Below are 27,847 nucleotides of genomic sequence, written 5' to 3'. Positions count from 1 at the left end.
AAAAGGACTGATCCATGACAACCACATTGCTTACTTTGCCAGGGCTTGGTTGGAAAGCAGCTGCTTGAGATGCTGAGACAAAAGTTTCTTTTCAAGGGACAGCCGTATCCAGGCTCGAGCTCGGCCAACATCAGTCTTAATTTCACTCATGTTCTGAATGTGCCTGAAGGAAAATAAAGAAACCAGGAAGGAAGGAAGGAAGGAAGGAAGGAAGGAAGGAAGGAAGGAAGGAAGGAAGAAAGAAAGAAAGAAAGAAAGAAAGAAAGAAAGAAAGAAAGAAAGAAAGAAACACACTTCTTATATGTTGCAAGATTTTCAGCTAAGTAACTGAGACTGGTGTGAGAAGACTTCAAGCTTGAGAGAGATACTTTCCTTCTTTTTTTGGAACCAAAGTTGGTCAGAGACAGATGCAAAATGATAGGTCAGAGACTGAGCCAATTACCTTCTCCATCCCATAATCATGTGCTAGAATGACCTGCCTGTACACTTACATATTTTCATCTATGTTACTACAGATCAGGTGTCACATGCTTCCTCCCAGTTCTTAGAAAGACTTAATAGGGGAGGAGGTAGCAGACCTCCAAATGAGACTCCTTAGTTGCTGTGCAGGTACCAGGCTGCACCAAGGCCTGCTGGGAATAACTATGTGAGAAGCTTTAGGTTACACAGAAGGAGCCTACACACCATGGCTGCTCCCTCTGCCATCACTGCCCCAGTTCCAAAAGGGATAAATGCTGGCATGGGTAGGAGCTGTGTTGTTGCTGCAGCAGCAGCTGAGCTGCAACAGTTAAGAAGAGAAGGCTGCTTATATCACATGCCAGAACTGCAATACGCTACAATATATTTGCACAGCCCCAAACACTGCATTGCTTCCTGCAGCTTTTCAAAAACAAAGTGCCTGCCAGGATTTGCTCCGCATACATCCCTGACCTCAGTTAATAGTTTTGCCTGAGATGACACAAATTTATTGTGGTTCCCAACTCCTCACACAATTAAGACCTAAAGCGAGCCCTTGAAACTCCGGCAGGCTGTTTCAAAGCAGTGAGATAATCTCCTACAGCTCCCTTTGTCCTTTGTTAACAACTCCCACAGCCTCCCCTTCCTTGAGCAGTGACTCACTGCAACCATCCAAATAACTACAAAAGAGCCTTGCTTCTGGCACTCCCAACACTTGCTGCAAAGCAGCCCCCTCATTTTTTGGCTCAGTCTCTGACAGGCAGCTCTTAGGCTTCCCAGCACAACACAACTGGGCATGTGATCAGAAGTCCTTGAGAAATGCAATGCACACACATTATTCACCCGCATCGTGCTGAAACATTCAGCTTAGCTATTTAAAGCCTTCTGATAGGGGACTATATCAAAGCAGTTGCCTCCCTGTTCCCATCTTTGATCATGAGCTCCATTTAAAAGCACCAAAACACTACAGACAGATAAATAATTTCCCTAACCTTGCCAAAGAAAATGGAGGTGGACATTGACGGCTGTTTCCACTCAGACCCAAAGGGTGGAAACTTTGTTCCCAGCATGCTCTCCTCTGCATGCAAAGATATGCTCAGGGAAGCAGATTAGACACAACAGATGATAACACAAAACTGAAACGTATTACAGCCACCTTATGCTCTGGGGCTGATGGTAACATTCAGACTCTTGGCAAGGATACTTTAAATATTCAGTACGAAGACACAATGGGTTATCCCAGCAAAGTCATTTTGTTAGCTCAAGAACTTCTGTTTTCAAAGAGGACATTTCTTTTTCTGAAAGACTGAGTAGTTCTGGTGTGGGAGGCAGACTATTTATCTGGAATGGACTGAGGTAAGGAGAACAAGATGGGGCTCTCCTTTTAAGCCCTAGGAGTAGACTAGGTTGACAAATGTCTTCTGTCACTTCCAGGCCCTGCCCACAGAAGCCCAAGAATAGATTCTGGTTGGCTCCCTAGAGACCAGTCCTGCCCTTGCTCTCCTGCCCAGCTGGCTGTAGGACACGGGTGGCGCTGTGGTCTAAACCACTGAGCTTCTTGGGCTTGCCAATCGGAAGGTTGGCGGTTCGAATCCCCACGATGGGTTGAGCTCCTGTTGCTCTGTCCCAGCTCCTGCCAACCTAGCAGTTCAAAAGCACGCCAGTGCAAGTAGATAAATAGGTACTGCTGTGGCAGGAAGGTAAACGGTGTTTCCGTGTGCTCTGGTTTATGTCATGGTGTTCCGTTGCACCAGAAGCGGTTTAGTCATCCTGGCCACATGACCCGGAAAACTGTCTGTGGACAAATGCGAGATGAGCGCCACAACCCCATAGGCACCTTTGACGGGACTTAACCGTCCAGGGGTACCTTTTTTTTAAACCTAGCATGCACAAATACCCCACGGTCACAGAAAAGGGTGCCTGCCGCCCCACCTCACATGGAACCACAGTTTGGCTTCCCTAGCAAGTGAAGGAATTGGGATTTGTTGAGTGAGCTTCATGGATGAGTGGGGATCAGAACCTATATCCCCTGGGCCTAATCTAACACTACACCATACTGACATATCACATCACATCCCTGAAGCTGTGTGGGAAAAGATTCCTCTCCCTGACTCATTCTTTCCATGCTCTCAAGTATTGCAAAAAACAGCAACCCCAAGGCAAAATATATTTGATGGCCATAGAGCTGTAATACGCATCAGGATTCAGTTTTAGGCTGTGGTATCAACATTTTAAGCCAACATTTTACATATTGAATCTCATACCTCATATCACTGATAAGCGAGACTCTCAGGGTAGGTAACATAAGCCCTGTGTCAGACTTCCTTCGTTCTGGCCCTACGGCAACTGTGGAGTGGGGGGGGAGAGGAAAGCTGCATTAATTTGTTAGCGACACATTATCAGGAAGCTGCAGAAATAATCCTAAGCCTCTTTCAGAACTCCACCAGGAGCAGAAGGATGTCATGCAAAGACATTTCTACTTGTCTGCCACAGTTTTACATCATGGCAGCTTACTAGTTACTTTTCCCTTTAGTTAATCCAGAGCTGGACTCCGTAGATTTAAGAAGAATCCGAAAAAAATGCTTCCACTTTTACAATTGTAAAAGCTACACAAGCCTGTCCGTGCAAACGTCGTTGTTGTGTGTTTTTTTACACATGAGAAATGCAAATGATAAAGTGTTTGGAATTATCCAAGTTATTACCATCATGTAAAAGGCATATTATGCCCAATTGTGTAGTCTAATTTCAGTGCCTACTCTTCAGCCTTTTCATTATCATGAACAACACACAAATCCCTTCCTATCAGTCTGGCTAACTCCAAGCATTAAATAGCTACACATCACAAAATTTTATATATTAGAAGCAGAAATATGTCATTGAAGTTTTACAGGCTAGAGCTGGAATAAAGGGAACACTCTACTTCTCATTCCAATCTTTCCTCCTTAGGCCTTCTTTTTTTTATCATCGCCCCCATCCCGCAACCCCTTCTCTCCTCCACTCTTATCCCCCTCCAATTTGCCATCTTTCCATGCTATTGTCCCTCTCCCAGCCAATATGGACAACTCCTTCCCATTTTCCTGGTGGGGGAGAGAGGAAGAGCATCAAGGATGGAAGAGACTAGAGAAGGAATGTGTGGCCTTCCAAGAGGTTGTTAGGACTCCCAACTTTCATCAGCACCAGCCAGTGTGGACAGTCTGTGTTTGTCAACTGATTCCAGCTGTACCAGAAGCAAACACTCATCTTCAAAATTGTGGGAATAAACAGCCTATTTAAATGCCATTAAATACTTCAGAACAAGTTAACATTCTCATATAAGCTTGCTGTGGGTATACAAGACCACCCAACCCACAAACAATAATGAAACTGCTTCTGTAATATTTTACTGATAAGGCACTCAGCAGTTTTTGATCCAAAGGATCAAGTCCTAGGAGAAATTACTGCAAAGCACACCAAGACAAAAACTGAGTCACTCTGCAAAACAGTGTGCCCGCCAACTACAGTGGTGCCTCGCAAGACGAAATTAATTCGTTCCGCAAGTTTTTTCTTCTTGCGAGTTTTTCGTCTTGCAAAGCACGGTTTCCCATAGGAATGCATTGAAAATCAATCAATGCGTTCCTACGGAGACCGTCCGGGGACAGAGGGGACCTGTCCCCTCTTTTGAAGCAAGGGGCGGAGGGGAGAAGATCGCTTCTCCCTGTTGCCGCCCCTTGGTTCAAAAGGGGTCCGGGGACAGAGGGGAAGGCACGCGCGCGGCTTCCCCTCTGTCCCCTCTTTTGAAGCAAGGGGCGGAGGGGAGAAGATCGCTTCTCCCCGTTGCCGCCCCTTGGTTCAAAAGGGGTCCGGGGACAGAGGGGAAGGCACGCGCGCGCCTTCCCCTCTGTCCCCTCTTTTGAAGCAAGGGGCGGAGGGGAGAAGATCGCTTCTCCCCGTTGCCGCCCCTTGGTTCAAAAGGGGTCCGGGGACAGAGGGGAAGGCGCGCACGAAGATTGCGGAGCTGGCAACGGGGAGAAGTGATCTTCTCCCCACCGCCCCTTGCTTCAAAAGAGGTCCGGGGTGCGGGGGCAAGCTTCGTCTTGCGTGTTTTTCATTTTGCGAGGCATTCGTCTTGCGGGGCACCACTGTATTTGGATCTCTGCAGGTGCTTAGCAAATTTTAGGAGTACATTTATTTCTCTTCCTTCTTTGGCCATCACCCATAGTTGAGTTAAAATTTCCTTTATAAGGTACAGCTATTGATGCTGCACAAAGCCACTTGACCAAAGTATTCTGTACTCACTTGGGGATTCTGCAAGCTGCTCCTGTTTCTCTTCCCTCTCCTGGTACTGAATTAAATGGGACCACAATGCAGATTTCCCCTTAAAAACAAAACAGATTTTCAGAAACCATTTGCAGCTTTTCCTGCTACACAGTACAAATATACCTAAATCAGTTTTATGGTGTCACTTTTATATTTCCCTGCAGAGCGAAACACTGCATTTTAGCCTGCGAGGCAGGTTAGGTTTAAAGAGAGTGGTTTCCCCCAGGGCCACCTGATAAGCTTCACAGCAGAAGTTTGAACCCGAGAGTCTTGTATCAGAGTCCAACAGTTTTATTGCTATACTACAATGGCTCTTGCCACACAGCAAGTGAAACGATGAATGGAAGAACTATGCAGGCCACACTCTGAAATGCTCCTTTCTATCCTGTAGATTTACATGGGGCTTGGAGCCCTGCATATCTGAACTCCAGCATCAGAACCAATCACCACCATGGCATTCAGCTAACCTATAACACTTTGACTGATTGACTTGACTGATTATGATTCTATACGTATGATCTAGTTGAGATTCCTGCATTGCAGGGGGTTGAACTAGATGACTCTCAGGGTCCCTTCCAACTCTACAGTTCTATGGTTCTAGGTATTTCAACCCATTCATCCAATCCACAAAGTTAGAGCTGCACGTGTAAGTACTTATATTCCTTATATTGCATCACAAACTCACCAATACCCATGCTACAAAGGTGCAAGGGCTGCTTTGCGCATGATGCTTTTCCTAAAGAGTGCACTCCCATGTAGGAAAAAGCCCCAAACCCATACCAATTAAGAGACACAGCTCTTGGTGGGTAAGCGCATTTTGCATAAAAAGAGATTCTATGTTCAGCTCTCAGTATCTGCATTTAAAATGATCTTAGGTAGCAGGGGCTGGGGAAGGCATCTACCTGAAACCTTGGCAAATAAATAAAATGTCTGAATTCCATTAGATACTAAAGACCAAAATGCTTTAATAAGCTTGCTGTGGGTATAAAAACAGCACTAGCACTAACAAACACCTTACAGCTGCCTCCAAAGATGTAATATTTTACTGATAGGTGCAGGGCAACCATTTCCGATCGAGAGGATGAAATATACTGTCAATCTTTGTAGACAATATGGACCTAGGTGGACCAGTGGTCTGACTCAGGATTTAAGACTCCTTTACTGAGATGGTTCCATGCAACAACATGAATAGCTTCATCCAGTCACGAGGTATCAGGGCTAAAGCAGGTAACTGCTTGAGGCTCCAGCAACCCACTGACAGAGCAGACAACAGTCCTGGGCTAGGTGAATCAATTGTCTAGCAGTGTAAGGCGAACATCATACGCTCCCAGAAGCACTCTAAGATGAGTGACAGCTTAGTCCTAAAAGGGGGTATGAAATAGTATAGCAGCTGAGGGTCTTTGTGTCTTCCAAATCACTGACCTGTTTGACCAGTAGTCCATGACTCCAAATTCTTTCCAGCAAGTCACAAAGGCTAGCGATGAGCGTATTCTCTTCCAGACCCGTAATGTTGGCCTCTCCATGTCCAAGCTCAACAGCTTCATGGCCCATCTTCTCTACCAGCATACGTTTAGTCTGCAAACAAGCAAGGGATGTACAAGCATCATTACGCATAGCATGGAAACTCAACACAGTAGCCGACCAAGGAATCCACTGAGCTGATTATTATGCTGATTCTAATTGCTGTCTGTTGCTTTATTGCCTTTCTTCCTGTGATCTATTTTCAGGCTTTGCAAGTGGCCCAAATTTGGCAAAAGGTGCTTTAGAATCATCAGTAAACAAAAAGCAGCGAAACAGCAACTGGATAATCTATCATGCTTTGCTTTAATTTCTAGTGATGTGAACCTCACTGAGGCTGGTTGTATTGTTATGTGAAATAAGCTACAAAGCAGGACTCCCTCTTACTATGTGCAGAACCAGTGAGATGATCAGATTTGTAGACTCTCCCAAGGGATAACCCTTTGCAGTCTAACACAAGAGGGGAAAATACTAGTCCTCTACATGCAAACCACTTCCTATCCCATTCATAGTAAGTAAACCATAAAAAACAGCCATATTCCCACACATTTTGACAGGAAACTATAGTACACTCGCAAGAATTTGGGCATTCTTTTAGGGCAATGCTGCCACTCCACAGAGAAGGGTTTGAATGAGGGGAGTGGAACCATGCCTCGCAACACAGATGTCTTTTTTTCAGCAAACCACATTTTTACCACACACACACGCTCAAAATACTTACCTTCATTCGACATTCTTTGAGTAAACCTTCTACGAATTTCCAGTTTGTTTGAGCAATGACAGCAGGAGAAAGATCGGAGAGTTTGGGCTGCCTCAGATTTTTCCCCAAGGTCCTTGCTTCTTGCATGTACTTCTAATCCAATGATAATTAAAAAACAACAACTAGAATGAACACAAAAAACACAGCACAAACACCTCTGCCCTCCTTAATTGACAAACTAACTCTGCACTAAAAAATAAAACAAAAATAATAATATGTGGGGCCAAGGTGATCCCCCCACCCCCTCAAACGTCAAGAAGCTGGAAGTGAGAGGTCAGAGAGGTGGAAATAATACCTGCACAAACAGTAAGTTTTGTGTAGATGGTTTTCAGCAGGCATCAGCCTTATAAATACACAGGTAGGGAGAGAAAGATAGCCTGCAGTTGAACTGCATGAGCTGTCAAACTGGCTACACAGCTCGCATCTGTTTTCTGCCTGTTAGTGGAGTCGGATGCAACATATATTTTGGTGCCTGAGGCAGAAAGCCCACATCTTCACACACACAAGATATTACAAGATATCCTAGATATTACTGCTGTTCAACTGTACCCCCAGATCTGCTGAACTGCACTGCTTATGCCTGATGAAATGCAGGGCTGGCCATATTGGGGGGTGGGAGAGATGCACCCTCATATTCTTGGGACACATCTGACACCCCTGATCATTGGAGGATGAAAGGGGGAGCACAGTAAGGCTTCTGGCTGAATCCTTTTGCGGGAAAGGACTTTGCTATCCTCTCCATACTTCTACCTTGCCTCTATGACATTGGAGCAGGCATCCCCAAACTCGGCCCTCCAGCTGTTTTGGGACTACAATTCCCATCATCCCTGACCACTGGTCCTGTTAACTAGGGGTGATGGGAGTTGTAGTCTCAGAACATCTGGAGGGCTGAGTTTGGGGATGCCTGCGTTGGAGGCACAAAGAAGAAGAGCAGGGTGGCTTTGAAAAAGCTCTTGTTGATCCTCTGCCACTCTTCCTTTGCACCCCTGATGGCAGAGATGCAAAGGAGAAACGCAAAGGGGGAGGGTCAGCATGCTCACAACCCTGAGCAAGGTTCTGCAACAACCATTTTAAGTATTTATTTTTTTCAAAATAAAGTAAGTGACTGTGCAAGGATCAAACAGCAACTGCTTTGGAAAAATAACGGTGGAGAGAACGTAGCAAGCTAGAAAAAAGGGTGAGGATTAGGATGGGGAAAGGTGGTAGTCATCTTTTAAAGTGTGGTTCCAGTCAGGTAAGTAGCAGAAAAAGACCACCTATATGGCCTTGGTCTTTGCAAGCCACCTTGACCACATTAATATGGGAATCAGGATTTTAGAAGTAACAAAAAGAACTAGCTCTGCGTTTGCCGGGACCTGACTGGCCACGCATCTCAATTTTTTTGCCTGCCCAACAAACTGTTCTGGAAAATGAGAGGCTGAACTTGAACATCTTTCTTAGGCCTCCTGTTGTAAAACCAACACAAGAATCATCTGCCTGAACGGAACCACACTTTATGGACTGCTATAGAGGGGTGCATAGAATTCTACACAAAAAAGCAGCGGTTAGCGTGAGAAGGAAAGCAGCTCTGGGCAAAATTAAATAAAACATACCAGACAACATTCAGAGAATGATTTTTTAGGTGGTCGTGCAGGAGGAGGTGGGCCCTGATCCCACTCCCAGAATGCCAGTGAGTTCTGACGGATCAAGAACTCCTCCAATGGCTAAGAGGAAGGTGGATGTAACGAATGGCAGAAGCAGCAGATGGAGAAAAAGGAGGCGGCAGAACATGCATGCATAAGAGTCAAAGCAAAAACAGAAAGAAAGAGTAAATACAGTAAAGGGATGAAGAAATCAAATAGCATGGAAGCAATTCATATAAAACGTCACAAGGAAATGCTTCTGAGCTGTCACATTCGATAGCATCAACACTCACAAATAACACATTCCTTTTGTTTCAGCAGAATAAGCTTTCACATTTGGGTATGTATAAAATGCAGGGCTTCTCGCCCTCCCTAAAACTGCACTCACTGTATTAGATGCAGAATTCAGCAATGTCACAAGGACCAAATGGCATTAAGAATAAAAAGGTAACTAAAAAGAAAGAAGCACAGTGACTTTGGTCCTTGCGAAAACCCTGTGTTGTTCCTGCTTGTTTCAAATGGGCAAAAAAAGATAAATAGGAATAAGACAAAGACGTATGGTGTTTTAACAAGCCACGCAGGAATCCCTAACCTTCAGGTGCAGCTATAAATCTAGCACGCTCCCATTTAAAAGGCTAAGCAGCATGCCACTTGCACACAAGTTGCTGGGATGAAACCAAAGCAAAACGTGCTTGTTTTGCTCAAGCACTTAATCTCCAGGAAAGATTTATTTGTAAGTCAACTGCTAAGTATAAGACAGAAAAGAACTGCAATCTGGGGCTCTGAGGGCAGAGCCACTCATTGCGGGCAACCTTGGCCTGCTAGGTCTCACTCACAACTCTGCACAGGAAGGGAGTGCCCTTTTCATGTCAAGCATCCCTCCTGTCTACAGAATTGGATGTGGAATCAGAAGCTCATCGTGCACAGCTCCAAAGGAGAGACCCCTGAAAGTCCAGTAAGACCACCTTGAATGCCCAAGGACAACTTACCCAAGGACTGTTATGGATGGGAAGAAGACTGTCATGCGCTTATGGGGCTCTGCCAACTAGAGGCAGCTTGAGGAGCCTTATATGCACACGGGGCCCTCAGTACAACTAGAAGCCATAATTAAGTTGATGGAAGCTTAGCTTAGCATTCATTTAAATGCATAATTCAGGAGTTGCTTTGATGTTCAGCACACTGGACAAGCGGATCAGCGGGGGTCTGTAATCCTTTCTGAAAACGGAGCCTTTTGTTAAATTGAATGGATTTAGAGATCTTATGGGATAAGGGAGGACATTAAAGCAAGTTCCTCCCGGGAATTAAATCCCTATCATCTCCCATTCTCAGAAGCATTCCTTCTTCTTCCCTGAAGCCATACTGATGCATTTTGGAAGAACAAGTGAGTGCAACCATAGGAAGAGGCTAACAATTATCTCAAAATACAACCGGCTGAGAGCAATGATTTCTGATTTGGGAGAACAGACCCTTGGGGAAACAAGAAAGGAAGCCAGTCTACATGTTAGGCTTGCGGGGACCGTGTGCGGGGAGAGGACAATTCTTTCTAGATAGAGATGGTTGGAAGATGGGATCTCAGCTTTTGAACTGAACCTCCGCTAAGGAGGCCCTATAATTCTTTTTTTCCAGGAACCTGGACCCTGTTATCTGCTCCTATCCCAGATTTTTTTCTTTGGTGTGGGGAGACGCACATGCTATATGTGGAGGTCTTGCTCTTAAGTTTTGACAAAGCTAATGCAGCCAAACCCTAAATGGATAACAAGTATTGGGTGTCTCTGCTATTAACCACATCACTTACCTCTCGTAAGTCATTGTCCAAACCAATGTGTTCTGAATGTTGCCGGAGGCGATCTTTCCTGCGCTGTGCTGTAGCGCTTCGACTCACCCACCGACTGAGGTAAAGAAAGAAAGAAAGAAAGAAAGAAAGAAAGAAAGAAAGAGTTGTAAGAAACCATTACATGCCAACTCTGGAGGGGGGAAAGGTTAGCACAGGTACTAGCTCAAGAGCAGACTCATTGAATGTAATGGACATGATTAACTTAGACCCATTTATTTTTTGATATTCTAATACAAGCCTCATGACTCCAAAAGGGTCCATTACAAACTAGAGCAGGGGTCAGCACACTTTTTCAGCAGGGGGCTGGTCCACTGTCCCTCAGACCTTGTGGGGGGCCAGACTACATTTTGGAGGGGAAATGAATGAATTCCTACGTCCCACAAATAATCCAGAGATGCATTTTAAATAAAAGGACACATTCTACTCATGTAAAAACACGCCGATTCCTGGACCATCCGCAGGCTGGATTTAGAAGGCAACTGGGCCCGATCTGGCCCCCAGGCCTTAGTTTGCCAACCCATGAACTAGACAGATGGTGACAGAGAGAAAATGAGGAGAAGAGAGGATGCCATGGAGACATTCCAAGTTACTCTTCACTGGCTAGGTCAGAGGTTGCCAATGTGGCATTTACAAATGACTGTGTGCCCAACCAGAGTCTCCTATGATGCCCGTGGAAAGTCTCACTAAATATCCTCTCAAAAATCCACACCACATGGGAGACTCTTTGGTCTTCCTGCTCAGTTTCTCTTTGCACTGACTCAGCCTCTCCTACCCTGAACACGCCCACTTGTTCATGCCCACATTTCGCTGGATGCCAGCATTGGACGCCCCCGCTCCCATCTGTTTCTGAACAATTAAATGAATTCCAACTGGAAGAGACTTCCAGAGGCCAACTAGGTAGGAAAGGGTTTGTCTTAGGTATTCCCCTGTCCAGCTGCAGGAGAATACCTAAGCTCAAAGACCCACCGGGCCACACTAGCTCTCAGCTCTTCTAAGGGCCTTCTTAGAGAATGTCTACATTTAAACACGTTTACAAAAGCCAAAGTCAGTTGAGATCATAAGTGTTACAAATGCTAGTGCTCTGACGTTGTTATAGATGCCTGGTAAGGAGAAACAAGTTTTCTTCCAGTCAATACTACCAAATCTTCATACTGGAATGTGCCCCTTACTGGTTTCCTTAAAAGAAAAAGAGGGCAGGAACTTTTCCCTGCATTAACTCCCCCTTCCCCACGCTTTCCTACACTGGAATGAATACACCAAACATCACACTCTTCACTAAATCCAAGTCCAAGGCAGGATACAATATAATAAACAAGAGGCATTAAACATAATGGGTGGAATTCAATTAGGTTTTTCGCAGAGCAGACCACTGAAATTAATGAACATGACTAAGTTAGGCCCATTAGCTTCAATGGGTCTACTCAACATAAAACCTGGTTGAATACCACCCAATAAAACCATGCTATATAAAAATACTAATATAACCTTAACACAACAAATCAGTCAGGGCATCTTCATCAGTTATAATGCAGGAGAAGGCCTGGGCAAACAAGCATATTTTTAACTGGTGCTGAGGCCCAACAGGATCAGTGCCCATCAAACCTGCAAGGGAAGGGTGCTCCACAATTGGGGTGCCAGTATCAAAATCATCCTCTCTCATGTACAGTGTAGAGGACACTGCTAAAGATAAAAATCCAGGGTTTCTTACTCCATCTGCAAAAACGTTCAGAGATGTAAATGGCTCTTGTGCTCATTTTGCTGGTTGCTCTACCAAACCAATACATGTGACGCATTATGCTCCTTTGTAAGTAATTACAAAGAATTACAGGATAATCAGTGGAGATTAGTGTATTAGAGAGCTTATTTAATTACTTTGATTTCACAGCATACGTGTTCCGATTCCCTCTAAGTTAACCTGCAGTTTAAAATCAATCAAAGAAAACCCAATGAAGATGTTTGCTCCTGCTTGATTATAACTCCTTTTGTTACCAGAAAAAGAGAATCTGGAGACTCTGATTGGAACTTGAAAAAAGCAACATTTCGCAACAGGTTAAATGCTTATAGTTCAGCTCCAAATACAAAGCTTGTAACTGGCAAGAACAAAATACAATGTCCAGGGGATCACAGGAAGCGTCAGTGCAGATGATAAAGTACTGGAATAATATAGCCTTGTAAATAAGCCCATAGCAACTAGCATGTGAATTATCATTTTTTACCAGTGTGCTAAGGTGCTATATAAGCTTGTGTTTCCACAGAGGAAGAGAAGCCCCATACCTGAACTTTGTCCCTCTTCTGCTAGCCTACTTGGTTAAAAGGTGGTTTTTACAGCTAGCCTGCATTTCCATTCAGGCTGAGGCTGGACGAGTTTCTCTTCCACTGCAGCCAGTCTACTGACTTAGCCACCTATTGCTACCAAGTGAGTTTAACACTAGGCTTCTGCAATATATCCTCAAAGTGATATGGCACAGGCTGTAGCACCTGAAGCTACTGGATACTCTTCACAGGTAAGCCTCATAGAAAGTACACTATGCAATGATGTTCAAACTTGGCCCTCCAGCTGTTTTGGCACTACAGCTCCCATAATCCCTAGCTAACAGGGCCAGTGGTCAGGGATGATGGGAACTGTAATCCCAAAACAGCTGGAGGGCCAGGTTTGGCCATCACTGCGCTACAGTAATGCTGCCAAGGGGAAGGGACAAGCTTATATTTAGGTATCGCTGGGGGGGTTTTCAGTGACTGAGGGAACGGAATCCTAAATCGGCAAAGCAGCCTAGAGACTACACTGAACGAACTATTCCCATGCATTCCAAGGGGTTATTACAGTTGCAAAAGCTTACTTGTTGTTGGTAGGCCCAGCTGCCAGCACATCTGACTGAAGCTTAGGGAAGAAGCCTTGTTCATATTTGCCTTGGCCTATCTTCATATCAAGCAAATGAGGATGGATTGCAGTGTGATCAATCTTCGTCAGCCGCTGTTCAATGGCCTGAGCTGAAAATAGTAATTAACACACAATCAATCTCTGGAGCCAGCACACCTGAGGTAAGTTGCGGTCAGGCTATACAGGTGAGGCAAGAACAGAGGCCATTAGTAGACAGGACGATGCTTACTATTAAAGGGACCCCTGACCATTAGGTCCAATCGTGGCAGACTCTGGGGCTGTGGCGCTCATCTCGCTTTATTGGCTGAGGGAGCTTCCGGGTCATGTGGCCAGCATGACTAAACCGCTTCTGGCGAACCAGAGCAGTGCACGGAAACGCCGTTTACCTTCCCGCCAGAGCGGTACCTATTTATCTACTTGCACTTTGACGTGCTTTCGAACTGCTAAGTTGGCAGGAGCAGGGACCGTGCAACGGGAGCTCACCCCATCACAGGAATTTGAACCGCTGACCTTCTGATCGGCAAGTCCTAGGCTCTGTGGTTTAACCCACAGCGCCACCCACGTCCCATGCTTACTATTAGGGACTCCTAAAAAAAAATGTTCACCAACAGCATATCACTTGAGTCATCATTGCTAAATGGGAATGAGGGAAGCTGCTTCTCAAAACGTTGGCTGAAATATCAGTATGTCCATATTCAAAACCAACTCTGTTCCTTGGTGAACAACTGGAGCAAAACGCTGGAGGTGAAGGAACACAAGATTCCATGCCTGTGTGTTAGTCAAACAAACACTGGGTGTTGGATTCAGATCTGTGGGGTTAAGAGATCAGAAGGAAGCTTGATACTACTATCAACTTGAAGCGCATGAGGTTCTGGTGCCACCATATCAACCGAAACCAGCCTCCGAAGAAAAAGCAGACCTGGAAATTTAAAATGGTTTCAAACACAAATTAAACTTTCTTGTTTGGTTATTTAAATCCCAGTGTTTCATTTCTAAAGATAAAAGAAAATGGAAAAACAACACAGTTTGACAGATCGTATCTAGCCAGCTGCAATAAATACCTTCAGTGACACTAGCATAGCTTTCACGGGTAAAAAGGAATTGCACAGCTAAATCCCTCCACGGGGACTTTTACATTCTAAATGGATCCAGTCAACATTTTTTATTGTAGAAGGTTTTAGTGGGTGGGCTGGCAAGTTAGATTTTTAATTCAGATTCTCCTGCTGGTTTCCATGAACTCTCAGATTGTACTAACCCAATTTAAAGCTTTGTTTTTCTTGAGGTGTTTTGCATTGCTCATTTTTGTTTTACTGCACTGTAAGGTGCCTCAAAGGTGGTGAAGGGGACTCAAAGGAGGGATATAAATTAAGGCAAATTAATATCATAAACTAAATCAAATAGGGTAAAATACAACTTCTGAGTAGTTAGTATCTTTCTTTCTTTCTTTCTTTCTCTCTCTCTCTCTCTCTCTCTCTCTCTCTCTCTCTCTCTCAGCTTGTACACTGACAACTGATAGACCTGTACATACCTGCTTCTTTCAGTGTGTTGCACTTCTGATATGTAGACGTTCTTAGTGAAGGAACCCGGACATTATACAGCCTTATCTTCTCGATTCGGGAATCAAACACTCGCAAAAATGGGTCTTTTTCTTCCCAATGGGACATAATTTTATTGTCGATGAATGTTGCAAACATTTGAGTTTCAATGAAGTGCGAGAGGAATGGGAGGTAAGGCTCAGGTTGGTCAGAGAGAAATGAAGCCTAGAGTGGAGGGAACCCAAAAGAAAAAGTTACACCTTGCAGTATACTTGTTTTCCATTTCAGTAATTGTCCAATTATGTCCCAAGCATACTTTCACAGGGAGCGTGCATAGCCCAATAGCAAACAGTGACCTAGTTGGCACGTCACACTAAACCAAATTGAAAAGAAACTATGGTTTAATGCCAATGAGCTCAGGCAGTTCTGTAGCACTCCTCCCCTGCTCAAGCTGCACACGAATGAAAGAGCCTACAGTCTGACTTACAACGTCATCCAAACCCAGACTTGTGGTTTGTTTCCTCCCATAAAGCTACAAGCAGTCACCAAGATCTGTTCTCGTCTTAATACTCAAGATTCTTTGGAGGAAACAATTCATAAGCCCAAGTTCAGAGGACACATGCCAGACCATGGTCTGTTCATCTTAAGCACAGCAGCCAGAACAGGAGAGGGAGGAGCATCATGGGAACTTGTTCACATTTAACCATAGTTAGTTTTAAACTATGGTTTAATGTGACACAACAAACGGTGTCAGAGATAAGAAAATAAAAAACATCATTGCACCAAGATCTCCAATCCAAAATGTCTCACCAGTCTAGAGTTCCTATTTGCTACTTTTCACTCTTATTACACAGATTGGTTACCATAGTTGGCTGAGAGGCACTTTTTTCACTGTAGACACCCAGGGCCACATATCTCACCCAAGTCACTTTGTGACTTGGTCACAAAGACTACTCCATAAATATATATATTTTTGAACCAAGGAAGGACACCTTTGCCATTACTGGCAATAAAGAAATCCCACAAGATTCTGATAAATTTTCCACACCAAATCTACGGTTTAAAAACGAGAAAAATCCATGTCAGCATCATTTTGGATCAATTTGAGAAGTTATTTCATCAGCTGCCTCCTCAAGTACTCCTCCTCTTACTCAAAATGCAACTGAAGTATTTTCTAGTAAGAAAAATAAACCAGTCACCTAACAAGGCCTAGACAAAACCAGGATGCATCTAAATCATGGGTGAGGGGACCTGCTTTTCCACAGCTCCCATCACCCCTGACAACTGGCCATGTGGGAGTGGGTGGGAATGTGGATGTTAACAGAGCCCAACAACATCTGGAAAGCCATAGGTTCCCCAACCCTGACCTAAATAACAGCCATCCCCATTTACACTTGCTAAGCAATTTGTGGTACCAAAATTCAAAAAGAGCTTTTGCTCTTTGAATGGGAAGAGAATCTAAATATATAATATAACTATTGACATGAAGCTGCCTTAATGCCAAACCATTTGGCCACTCTAACTCAGTATTCTCTGAATCAAAAAGTATTTAAACTGGAGATAGGGGACTGAATTTAGGACACTGCAAATGAGATCATGTGTTCTACCAGTGAGTTCCGAGCCTTCAAAAGGCAAGGCAACTGAACTGATCGTTACAATGAAAATATTTGGCTGCTTTTACTTTGTCAAAATTTTGCATCTGTTCCCTGTTGGTCAGCCACGATTCCCTGTCTTGCGCCGCTTGAATGACGAAAGCATCATAGTCAGAAAACATCTGCGTGAAGCGGTTGGCGAAGACCTCTCGTAGCTGAACGTTCAGTTTGTAGTCCCTCAGCTCCCCGTCTTCACACTGGAGCTTAACATTCCTTTCCTTCTCTTCCAGAGGAATGTTGATGCTCATTTTATCCACTGTCACCCCTGTTCTCTTTGCCAAAGCGTGGAGGCGGGCAATAGTCTCATTGCCCTTGAGCAACTCATACATGTTGGTGGTGTTGCTTGGTACGTTCCCATTTTTTTTGTCATTGGCCAAGTCATTGAGGACTAGGTTCTTAAACTTGGTGGCACTCTCGCTACAATGGAGGGTGCCCTCAAGGGGAATTCCAAACTGAAGCAGAACTTCGGAGATTTCCTGGATGAAATCCGGCTTGTTGGGAAACTGAGGAAGTTCCTCTGGTAACTCAATAAAGTGGTTATCGATATCCACGAAGCAGAGGTTAGCCTGGAGGGGGGGAAAGCCAAATATTATTATTAAATGTATTAGTTGCCTAATACAGAAATAGTCTCTTGGAGACAGAGTGTTTGAAATATACTAATCATCAACACACTAAAAAATGCAAATTCAAGTATCACATCAACAACGGCAACATAAGAAATACATAGGAAATGATAACTGTAATGGTTCTAGGGGTTGCTTGTGCGTAAATCGGCGCCACACCTGGGTGGGTTGCCTGAGTGAACCCTTTCTGTCTGGACAGCCACTCGCCCGTGGCTGTCTCAATCGCTGGCAGAATCAGTCAGTGGGCGTTTCTTGAACTTCTTCCAGCAAAGAAGCTCTTTGACGCCTAGTCTCTGTTACCATAAAGCACCAATGCTGCAGCAAGCAAAGGCTCCAGCAGCTCAGTCAGCTGCTTGTGGCTGGAAAGCCAGACAGGATGTTTGTGACTGTTGCCATGGAAACAAAGGGGCAGTCCATTCTGTACTGAGCACCGGATGTTAGCTCAGTGTGTGTGTCATATGACCCATACTGGAAGTACATGGGTGGAGTTTCTTCTTGCTGTTGTCGAGTGCAGACGTGTTTCTCTGTACTGATATGAGAGACAGAAATAAAAGATGTAAATAGTTTTCTGTCTGCTTCTTTCCCCTCCTTGGGGGACACCAAAGGGGAGAGACGAAGAACGGTGTGTTCCTCTCACACATCTGAGATGAATCGCCGGGACCTCGCCTGCTTATCAGCAGAGTGGAGACGCGGGGAGGTCAACAGGAATATCTGCCGGTGCCTACACTGTGGCACATTCCTCTGACCCAGGCAGAATTCCAACAGTCTCCACCTACTCTCCCTGCGCGGAAGCCTTCTGCGCAGGGAGGGTGTGGGCATCGGAGGACCCATGCTCTCCCCGCTGGTCCCCGGCGAGGAGTCTTGGAGCCACCTCGCCAATTCCCCCATCTGCCCCCCTTCTCCACTGGTGCTACGCTGATTTCCTTCCCCAGAAGATGTGCTGCTTCTCTCCCTCCCGGGACACTCTCCGGAATCCCTCTGGACCCCTCCCTCTCCCTCTGGCTCCGATGGCAGTTCCCTGACAATAACCCATCGGCACACATAAAATATTCAGAAGTCACTTTGAACAGGCAGGGTTGTCTTTACAGGGAAATCCTTGGGAAGACTTTAAACAAACAAAACAAAACAAACCTTTCCAACTGATTGGGGTATGGGCAAAATATCCATGCCAGAGGCAGCTTAATCCAAATATTCTATCCCACTAAAGTACTAATATAGAAAACCCAAGAACGAGCCATTGGCTCCCCTCTAGTAGTGCCCAAATGTTTGTCGCCTGTCCAACAGTGAGGCTGCCTTCAAAAATATATACAATGGTTCCGCCACACACACAGGGATCTTTTGTTTGGAAATATAAAGTAACCCAACTTTTACATAAACCAGTAAACCCTCAAAATAAAGAGTGGTGCCTTGGAAGAGATTACTATTCCCCACCCCCACGACTCAGCTTGAGTCTGAAATTCATTGCTCATGAATTTGCTGTGCTGAATCCAGTTTGTTTCCCCGCAAGGGAGCTGAGGCCTCAGATGTACCAACCATGACAAAGTAGCATAACAGGAGACCTAGATATTCACAAGGGCAACAGCAACTCACTCTAGTCAGTCTTTGAACTGATATTTAATTGGTACCAGCACTCGGTTGTTTTCTCTAGGGTGTGTTGAAGAAGTCCACTTGCAATGCGCTTCTCACAGGAAGGAAAAGGCAGGAATCTGAACTAAATCCCCAAATTACATTAATTAGCTGCCTCATATGCTTAGAGATATATTTTAAAAACGGGACATGAAGCAGGGAAGGACTGCAAGGTTCAGAAGTTCAACTGGCATCTACGGTGATATCTTTTCGGCGTCAGTTTAATTACTTTCCCAAGCATTAGGTGTTGAGATTTTATAAAACTACATTCTAGTCTATTTGAGCGTTAGCTTTATCTGTTCGTTTTACATATTATATTGTGAGGATGAGGACCTGCATTTATTATTTTATAGTCGACCCTTGTGTCAATAATAACAAGGGTGAGATAAAATGCCAAAATAAATTGAGTGTACAAGGAGGATCTACAAGATAAGCTCAACTCCATGTTGCATATTCCCATACACTAGGGAGGTGAAGTCGTCTTTTATGCAAGGCAGACTGAAACTGTTAATGGTATCTGATTTTTAGTCTTTTCTTTCTACTCCTACATCCACTGAAAAATGACTCTAGGTAACAGAGAAGGGGAGGAGCTGAGGGGCTGCATTTAATGGTGGCATTTTGAAACAGCGCTTTCCACAAGATGATAAAACCATTCGGTCTTCTGGCACACGAATACTAGTGAACAAAGGTTCATTTCAGTGTTTCTTTCATTGTTCAGGCCAAGCTCCACACTCTTGGGACTAAAAATAAAACCTTTGTGCACTTGAGATAAAATCCTAACAAGTGGAATGAATATATATTTGAACCACTTTGCTAGAAACAGGAAAAGATGCAGGGAAGCAGCTGTCAACAGTAATAAACTAAATCAAATGACTGGTGATGGCTAGCAGCACTCATAAATGGGACACACACACAAACTGGAAAAAGGCAATTCAATGCTACTGGGGCTTGGCTGAGTAGATGGAGCTACTTCCATACAACAAATGGTACAAAACTGGTCAGGGAATATGCTTCTTCATAGCCCAATAGTCAGAAAGACCATTAAAAAAAAAACTTCTGACGTGCCAGGACATGTAAACAATGACAAGTGTAAAAATGTTTTTGTGCCACAGCTGCACCTAAAGAAATCTTGTTCTTGGACTGAGTAAAAATACAATATTTAGATTGCATTCCTAAAGCCTTACTCTGATGTTCCTATCCAGAGAGGATCCATGTCCAAATACAGAGCCCATGGTTTTGCTACAAATGCACAGAAAAACCAGGAGTACCCATGTGGAATTATATATAGCTCACGGCAAGTTTTAACAACAGAAGAAGGCATCCTGAACTCAGGTTGTCAATATTCAGCACTGCACACAGCCCTAAGGTTCAGCAGTGTGCAATAGTCACCTCTTGGGGAAGCTCCAGTTTGGAACGGTCTGTTCCCTCCTTCGACTGCAGGCCCATCAAGTAAGGTACAGGAGCATCAAGGAAATGCAGGAGAGAGGCTGGGAGGATGGGGACGTAGACATGTTGCCACTGAAATGGGAACAGCAGCGTGGTGATCCCTTCTGCAACCGTCATCAGTCTCTGGTAGTCTAAACAGAGAAAACCAAGACAGAATTACTATATCGCTCCTCTTAAAAAGCCATCAACACATCAGCATTAGACAGACGGCAAGTGCAGAGCAATTCTTAAACCCACAGAGCACGTTTTGCAGCTATTCGTCAGCTTGATTTAAGTGTGTGGCACAAGCTCGCTGCTTGTTTAAAATGGATTGAAATATTAACTCCAGAACTATTACACAAAGAAAGCTATGAAATTTTAATAGACAGCTATGATACAAAATTTAAAAAGTGAATTTAAGATGAACGCCAGGAGAACGGCAAAGCAGAATTATGTACATTGCTCTGCTGAACTGCCAGAGGAAGAGCAATATGCAGATGGGACAAGAAAGGAACCAACAGCAAGGGGAGCAACTGCTGTCATGCCCGTTTTTGCTCATAATTGTTCATTAGGCTGAATTTTCAGCTCACGTGTTAGCAGGCTCCAGGAAGCGAGGCAGCCTGCAAATCCACCTTGACGGAAAATCAGAACTAACTACACAAACGTGAAATGCCCCCTAGGACTTATTTTTAAAACAAGATTCCAAGCCAGTCAAACTCTCAAACTCACCAGTACCCTGTCAGCATTTTATTCCTGTGTATTCTATTAAGTTTCTAGCCAGAAAGGATGTTTCTACAATAACTGATATAAAGTGTTCTTCTTTTGATGCTGCCCAATACTGTTCCAACAATTCCAACCTGATCTTCGACTACTTCTTCCATATTAGAAAGTGCAAATGATTCTGAAGGGGAGGGAATGATTCTAAGGGAAGGTTTAACATGAATGTGAAATATATCCCAACTGAAAATGGTCAAGTGACTCACCAGCGTTAACAGTGATTAAATTTCTCTTCTTGAGTCGGAATAGTTGTATTCATATTAACTCTAGTTGGTTAATTAAGAAGGGATTCCCACAGTTTAGACTCCTCCACATCTATTAATTTTGTGTGTGTGTGTGCGTGCACACACACACACACACACACACACACACACACACAGAGTCAGATTAACAAGGACAGGTCTTATGCCTTTTCCCACAACAGAACAAGTCCTATGACTTACAAGCACATAGTCCAAAGGGGTCAAAAGAAATACTGAAATGTTTACTAACAGCACTCCACCAGGGTGCCATATGGAAGGAAACGCACCCTCTTCTCAAATATTCTGTTCCCAAACTTTAAGGTAAAGGGACCCCTGACCATTAGGTCCAGTCGCGGACGACTCTAGGGTTGCGTCACTCATCTTGCTTTATTGGCCAATGGAGCCGGCGAACAGCTTCTGGGTCATGTGGCCAGCATAACTAAGCCGCTTCTGGCAAACTAGAGCAGCACACGGAAACGCTGTTTACCTTCCCGCCGGAGTGGTACCTATTTATCTACTTGCACTTCGTGCTTTCAAACTGCTAGGATGGCAGGAGCAGGGACCAAGCAATGGGAGCTCACCCCGTTGTGGGGATTCGAACTGCCGACCTTCTGATCGGCAAGCCCTAGGCTCTGTGGTTTAACCCACAGCGCCACCCACGTCCAAACTTTACACAGCTGTAAATATGGCTTTAGAGAAGAGGGAGGCTACCATTGTAAACTACATTTCGAATGGCCTCTAGAAGTATTAGCTTGGAAAGCACAGGTCAAATCCATTCTAAATGCATGTGCGCCATGTCTACACTTTTATACTGCTTCCCATTAGCTGAATAGCTTCCTATTTATTACCTTTCTGCTGGAGGAGCGATAATGAGCAAAATAAAAACCACTGCCTCTCAAGTATATTATCTCTTTTTATGCCTTATCTACATCAGAGTATATTGCCAGGCTTTCAGCACAGAAAAACAATTTGATCAGTATTCACCCAGGAATTTAAAATTGCTAGGGGGCGGCACTGGCAGCCCAAACTCCCTCTTTATCTCTGGCACAATGAAGCCTTCTCAGGAGGGCGGAAGCTTAGGAAAATGTACTTTTTGAGAGAGAACAGCAAATAAACAATTTAATTATTTGTTGAAAATAAATCCAGCTATACAGGTTATAAAACAACCAAATAATACATAATAAAATTCAACGTCAGAACAAATACAGCCACCTAAAAATAGCCGAGCAGGCTGAACTACTAATCAGCTAAACATTAATCAAGGGACAAGGTGGTGTAGTGGTTAAGAGCGCTGGACCAGGACCTGGGAGACCAGGGTTCAAATTACCACTCAGCCCCGAAGCTCACTGGGTGACTTTGGGCCAAGCACTGTCTCTCAGCCTGATCTACCTCACAGGATGGTTGTGAGGTCTGCATATGCCATCTTGAGCTCCTGGAAGGAAAGGCAGGATCTAAATGTATTAATACATACCAAAACTTTGAAAGCCTCAGAAAATTAAAAAAGAATTAGCCAGCCACCTGAAGGATGACAATACAGTGGTGCCTCGCAAGACGAAAAGAATCCGTTCTGCGATTCTCTTCATCTGATCGGATCAGCTGATAAGCGGCTTAGCGGCTTAGAAAAAGGGGGGAGGGGAAAAAAACCAGCAGAAACTCACAAGACATTGTCGTCTTGCAAAGCAAGCCCATAGGAAATTCGTTTTGCGGAGCACCTCCAAAACGGAAAACTCTTTCGTCTAGCGAGTTTTCCATCTTGCGAGGCATTCGTCTTGCGGGGCACCACTGTACTGGCCTTCCAAAGACAGGGTGCCACCACTCACAAAGTGAGTTTTCCCCAGTGGCGGAATGTGAAAATGTGGCTTCTCCCATAAGGTCTGACAAGCAACAATCATGCACACTCTTCCACACATATCCTGAGCACATATCACCAATTTCATAAAACAAAAATGTTCCAGTATGTAAGATGGAAAAAGTTTAGTTTCTTTAATTTTTTAAAAAATGTATATATTACCTTATTTGTTGTAAAAACTGTTCCAGATGTTTTTCTTCTTAAATGTTATTTAAAAACATAGTTTTATTTTGTTGTTGTCTTACTTTTAATTCTATCTTCTTAACTTTTTGGTGGTTGCAGTTCCTTTAGGAGGAATAATGGGCTACACATTTAATACACAAAATAAATAAATTAGGGGGTAGCCAATGCAGTGTCCCCAGACTGCATGGCCAATAGTCAGGGATAATGGGGGCTGTAGCCCCACATCTGGAGGGCAGCCCCACATCTGGAGGGATAACCCTGCTTGAATTCACCTATTTGGCACCAACATTGCTGTCCTTTCAGTGCAGGCAAAGAAATGTTTATTCTTCCACATCTTTTTTACAATTTTAAAACTTTCCCCTCTATAATTAAAAAATCCTCTCCCCTAGTTCTTAGTTATGTTTTAATTTTATGTAGTATCTTGTTTTTGTAAACTGCCCTGGAAGAATATGAATCTTTAAATTAAGTAACAACAAATAAATGCCTATGAACAGAAAGAGGCTTAAATTGCAAGGCCAGGAGAATTCAAACTCTTCTTTAAATTGCTTGCAGGCACACATCCGAAACAGATTTCCTCCTTTCTGCAGAGTTAACAATTTAATTCACCCCTCTCTGGTAGCAATCTTGTGCTGGTAGCATTTGTCACTTATCCTCAGGAAGCTGTATTAACAGCCTCAGAACAGGATAAGTTTGATAATGTTGGAACGCACACTTTCCCGCAATATTCATGACACACACATGATATATAAGCAAATAAAATACATGCATGCACACACACACACACCTTCAAAGGGGCAGCACAGAAATTCAGATACAGAAGAAAAATCAAAAAGTGAGGTAATTGCTTTTAAAAGTCAGTCCAGAATACCCCGCAAACTATTTAAAATATGTTAAGAAAAATATTGATGTGAAATGCTCTGAGCTAAGCAGTTAAAAGGGTTAACACCCAAAAATAAGCAACGTCTTTCCACAGAAACTGCTGTACTCCTGAAGGTTATAATTTTCTAGGAAGACACTCACAGCCTTTGCAACGATGGTGAATCTTCAGTTGGTGCTTAGACTAAATTTGTAGGAGAATGCAGAGGACTCTGTTAAGATATATGCATTTGGCTCTAAAAGATATTGTTTGGCTGTTTCAGGTTAGTTCTTTTAAAACACATTGAAAAAAACACCTCCCGCTATTACCATTCGTGTGGGCAAGTTAGACGAAAACTCAGCAACCCGATTGAACTAAAAGTTAAGTCAGCTTACCTTGAGAATAAAGAAGGATCTGCATTTCTAGGAGAACACAGGTAAAAACCTGGATGAGATTCTCCAAGCCCAATAACTCAAAGGCCTCCCGGAGAGGGTAGTCGGATAGTGGGAGTTCATTAGGCCCAGGCCTCTGGCAAAAGATAGGCTCATAGACCCCGTAGAATTTGAGAGACCTTCCTGGAGGCGGAAGGGGCACTTCATAAAGAATGTTATGGATGTAGCTCTCCAGGGGTAAAGGTGGAGGTTGCTGGGAGGTAACTGCCTTGTAAAGCTGGATGAGGAATTTCTTGCAGGCTTGCATGAAAGGAAGGGGAGCAATGAGGCAAATGCACTTGGAGACGTAGAGCGTGTCCCTGTTGATATCGTAGGAGTTGTAGCGCTGCATCTTGGCCAGCGACGTGGAGTCCCCTTCGTCGAGGCTGCTTGCCAGGGAGTCCATGCTGCACGACGACGAGGCGCAGACGCTGTTGCATTGCTCTGCGTTGTGCATTTGATAAAGCGTCTGCATAGCTGTGCAAATCTGCTTGCTCGTGACCTCCTCGTAAAAGGTGAGTACGAACCCGTAGGTGCGGGAACCATCTTCCCGGGTAATGATGAACGAGTGGAACTGGGGGTCTCTGTTATCGGTTTGAGTCCTGAAGGATAGCCCTTTGGGCATACATAACTGCAAGAAGAGTGGGGAGGGGGGACACAGCACATCAGTAGCTCATCTAATTTCACCTGGTATAACCCACAGGGATGTTTCTCTTGTGCAGGCCCCAATGCAATGCCCAGGAGCTCACGCCATTTGTATAATTCCTGTTTGGTTCAAGAGAGCTTTTGCACAGGAGATGCTTCTGGCAGAAGAAGTTGGAGAAAGCTATCTTGTTAAACCAGTTAATTAAAAAAAATCTGCACTCTTGAAAATAAGATTCCCAGCCTCAAGCACAAAAGGGCATTGCCTTTAATTTGTATTTTTTATGAAGCAAACGGAATGACTTTGCACAATTATACTGCAACGGCCATTTGCCACCGTTCATAAATTCATTTACAGCCTCATGAGTTAAATGTGAGTATCTCCATAAAGCAGCGAACAAGAGCTCCTCTATTTCCTTTGCCAGAATTATGTGGAGTATACATAATTCTTAAAAGGGAGCAAAATTTACTGGTAAAAAAATTAAGCAAGCAAAAGCTGAATTGTTCAAGGAAACTGCAATCAGAAAAAAGGAAAACCCAACTAGGATTCCCCACGGAACAAATAGCTGCAGCTACTTTATACAAGTTACAAAGAAATGTATGTTCTTATTAATTTTGGTAGTGGAAGCGTAGGTGTAAAGCAGGCATGTCCAAAGTCCGTTTCGGGGGCTGAATACAGCCCGACGGTTGGTTTAATCCGGCCTCTGGCAGTTTATTTCCTGGGGTAAAATCCTAAAAACCCTCAACAACTTCAATCCTAAAAAAAGCCCCTCACTTCATACAAATCTGGCCCTCTTTGAAAAAAATTTGGACACCACTGACTGTATAAAGATAAAGGCAAAGCATAACTGTATTTAGCAGCCAACAAGGTAAAATTCCATTATTCTCATTCAATGCCGCTAGCTACAGAGAACACTAAAATTACTGATTTACCAGATGTGAAATGCAACTCAACCATTGATACTGGAAGCAGAACAGTGAGACGTACAAGTGTAGATCTAGTATTGCCATCACCGTGAGTCATCCAGACGGGGTCCTCAAAATCCCTTTTACAGTTAATGCATAGAGCAGTATGGCTATGACTCAGTAGCAGGGTTTAATTTCATTTAACTGATAGCCTGTGTTACAATTTTATGGTTCATGTCAACAAAGGCTATTTCTGGATGGCAGCCATGCATTCATTCAAAATGTTTCCAGATTGTTAATGCTCACAGAGCAGCATTTTTACCACCACATCCTGCAATCAGAGATTTTCCAGGCTAGATTTAAAACTGAGATTGATTCAACAACAACAAAATACATTTGGGGTATATTGGACAACATCTACGGAAGGAAGCATAAATTTGGAAATGCCTCACTGAGGTATATGATGTGGGCTTGTCTGCCACTTAACGGGAGATTCAAAATATTTATATATAATTTGCATGTGCCTGGGTGTATGTATGTGTGAGAAAGAGATCATGTGTAACACAAGCCCCTGTGGGATATGTACATCCACATTAAACACACATTCAAAATCACAGAACTGTAGAGTTTGGAGGGACTACGAAGATCATCTAGTCCGACTGCCTGCAATGCAGGAATCTTTTGCCCAACGTGGGGCTTGAACCCACAACCCAGAGACTGAGTCTTGTTGGGCATTTAGTAACTGCAAAGCAAGGACTGCCTGTAAGCTAGTGGCCACAATTCAAGGTATTGACAATCATTTATAAAGCCCTAAAGAGCTGGAGGGCACAAGTTCCTGTATGTGCACCTCCTCTAGTGCCAGACAACACAATCCTAATGATGGGGAAGGAATTCTGTTTGTGGTCCTCCTGAGGTATTGTGGTGAGAGGGACTTGCAGAAAGGTCTTGTCACTGACTAGAGTGAGGAATCAGCTCTTTCTTGTCAAAAGAACACTTACAAGTTAGGAAAATGTGTGTCTATTCATAAACACACATGTTTTCATTTTCACTGATGTTTTTTTCCTGTGAAAATTCTTCGAGATATTATATGGGATGTGATTCACAAATGGAATCAAACCAAGAAATAATACATTAAATGAACATATATTCATTAGACTGCAATTCTAGCCAATAATATTCTGCCAGTAGGGAGTAGATCAAGCAAGGGTAGTGATTGCGGCAGGATTTACCATTTTTCAGGGCTATGACTTACTCACCCTTACGTTTCCAGGCTCATAGATCCTAAAATAGTCACATAGAAAGGACTTAATACTAATTCCCAGAGTGGGAGTGGGGAATAAGCAAGAAAGGATAAGAAGCAACAGCTTGGGAACATTTACATTTGCCAATGGATAAGGACATGAGTCACCTGGGATTTTCCCCATAATTTAAGTGCAGGACGAAAAGCAGCCATTGCTGTATGTGAGAAAACAGAGGTTTCAATGTGTGTTACATCCTGCATGGTTCAGTACAAATGGAGAGCTGCAGTTTAGTAAAAGGATTCCCCCTTCCTATCTCCTTTTCCATGAACTAGATTTCTCAGAAGCCATTTGCGATCCGTTTAGCATCCAACAGTCCCAGAAAGTTCCCCCATGGGCTAACCTTCAAAAAAGCTCGTGCATTCGCCTTCAAGGAAGACCACCAATTGCTATTTATATTTATATAAAAGGCAGGCAGAAATGCAAGGCAATGACAAA

At 43.8% G+C, this 27,847-nt stretch overlaps 1 protein-coding gene across 6 annotated transcripts in view; it reads right to left on the bottom strand.

Annotated features, from left to right (window-relative positions):
• Positions 1-27,847, bottom strand: part of DENND5B (DENN domain containing 5B) — a 97,746-nt gene that overhangs the window by 16,423 nt on the left and 53,476 nt on the right. For 2 of the 6 annotated variants that reach the window (XM_082240372.1, XM_082240373.1), the window contains 13 exons: positions 24,528-25,194; positions 20,190-20,377; positions 16,581-17,117; positions 14,893-15,124; positions 14,212-14,283; positions 13,324-13,474; positions 10,448-10,541; positions 8,623-8,733; positions 6,992-7,123; positions 6,175-6,327; positions 4,732-4,810; positions 2,721-2,802; positions 35-163 (listed from right to left, as the gene is read on the bottom strand). In XM_082240372.1, the coding sequence (XP_082096498.1) occupies positions 35-163; positions 2,721-2,802; positions 4,732-4,810; positions 6,175-6,327; positions 6,992-7,123; positions 8,623-8,733; positions 10,448-10,541; positions 13,324-13,474; positions 14,212-14,283; positions 14,893-15,124; positions 16,581-17,117; positions 20,190-20,377; positions 24,528-25,194 (2,627 nt within the window). The remainder of the gene's footprint in view (positions 1-34; positions 164-2,720; positions 2,803-4,731; positions 4,811-6,174; positions 6,328-6,991; positions 7,124-8,622; positions 8,734-10,447; positions 10,542-13,323; positions 13,475-14,211; positions 14,284-14,892; positions 15,125-16,580; positions 17,118-20,189; positions 20,378-24,527; positions 25,195-27,847) is intronic. The other 4 variants (XM_082240376.1, XM_082240377.1, XM_082240375.1 and 1 more) reach the window with 3 other exon arrangements.

This window comes from Podarcis vaucheri (genome assembly GCF_965113315.1).
Source record: "Podarcis vaucheri genome assembly, chromosome: 10".
Lineage (NCBI taxonomy): Eukaryota > Metazoa > Chordata > Lepidosauria > Squamata > Lacertidae > Podarcis > Podarcis vaucheri.
Note: the sequence above shows the minus strand (reverse complement) of the source record. Positions and strands in the feature narration are given on the sequence as shown.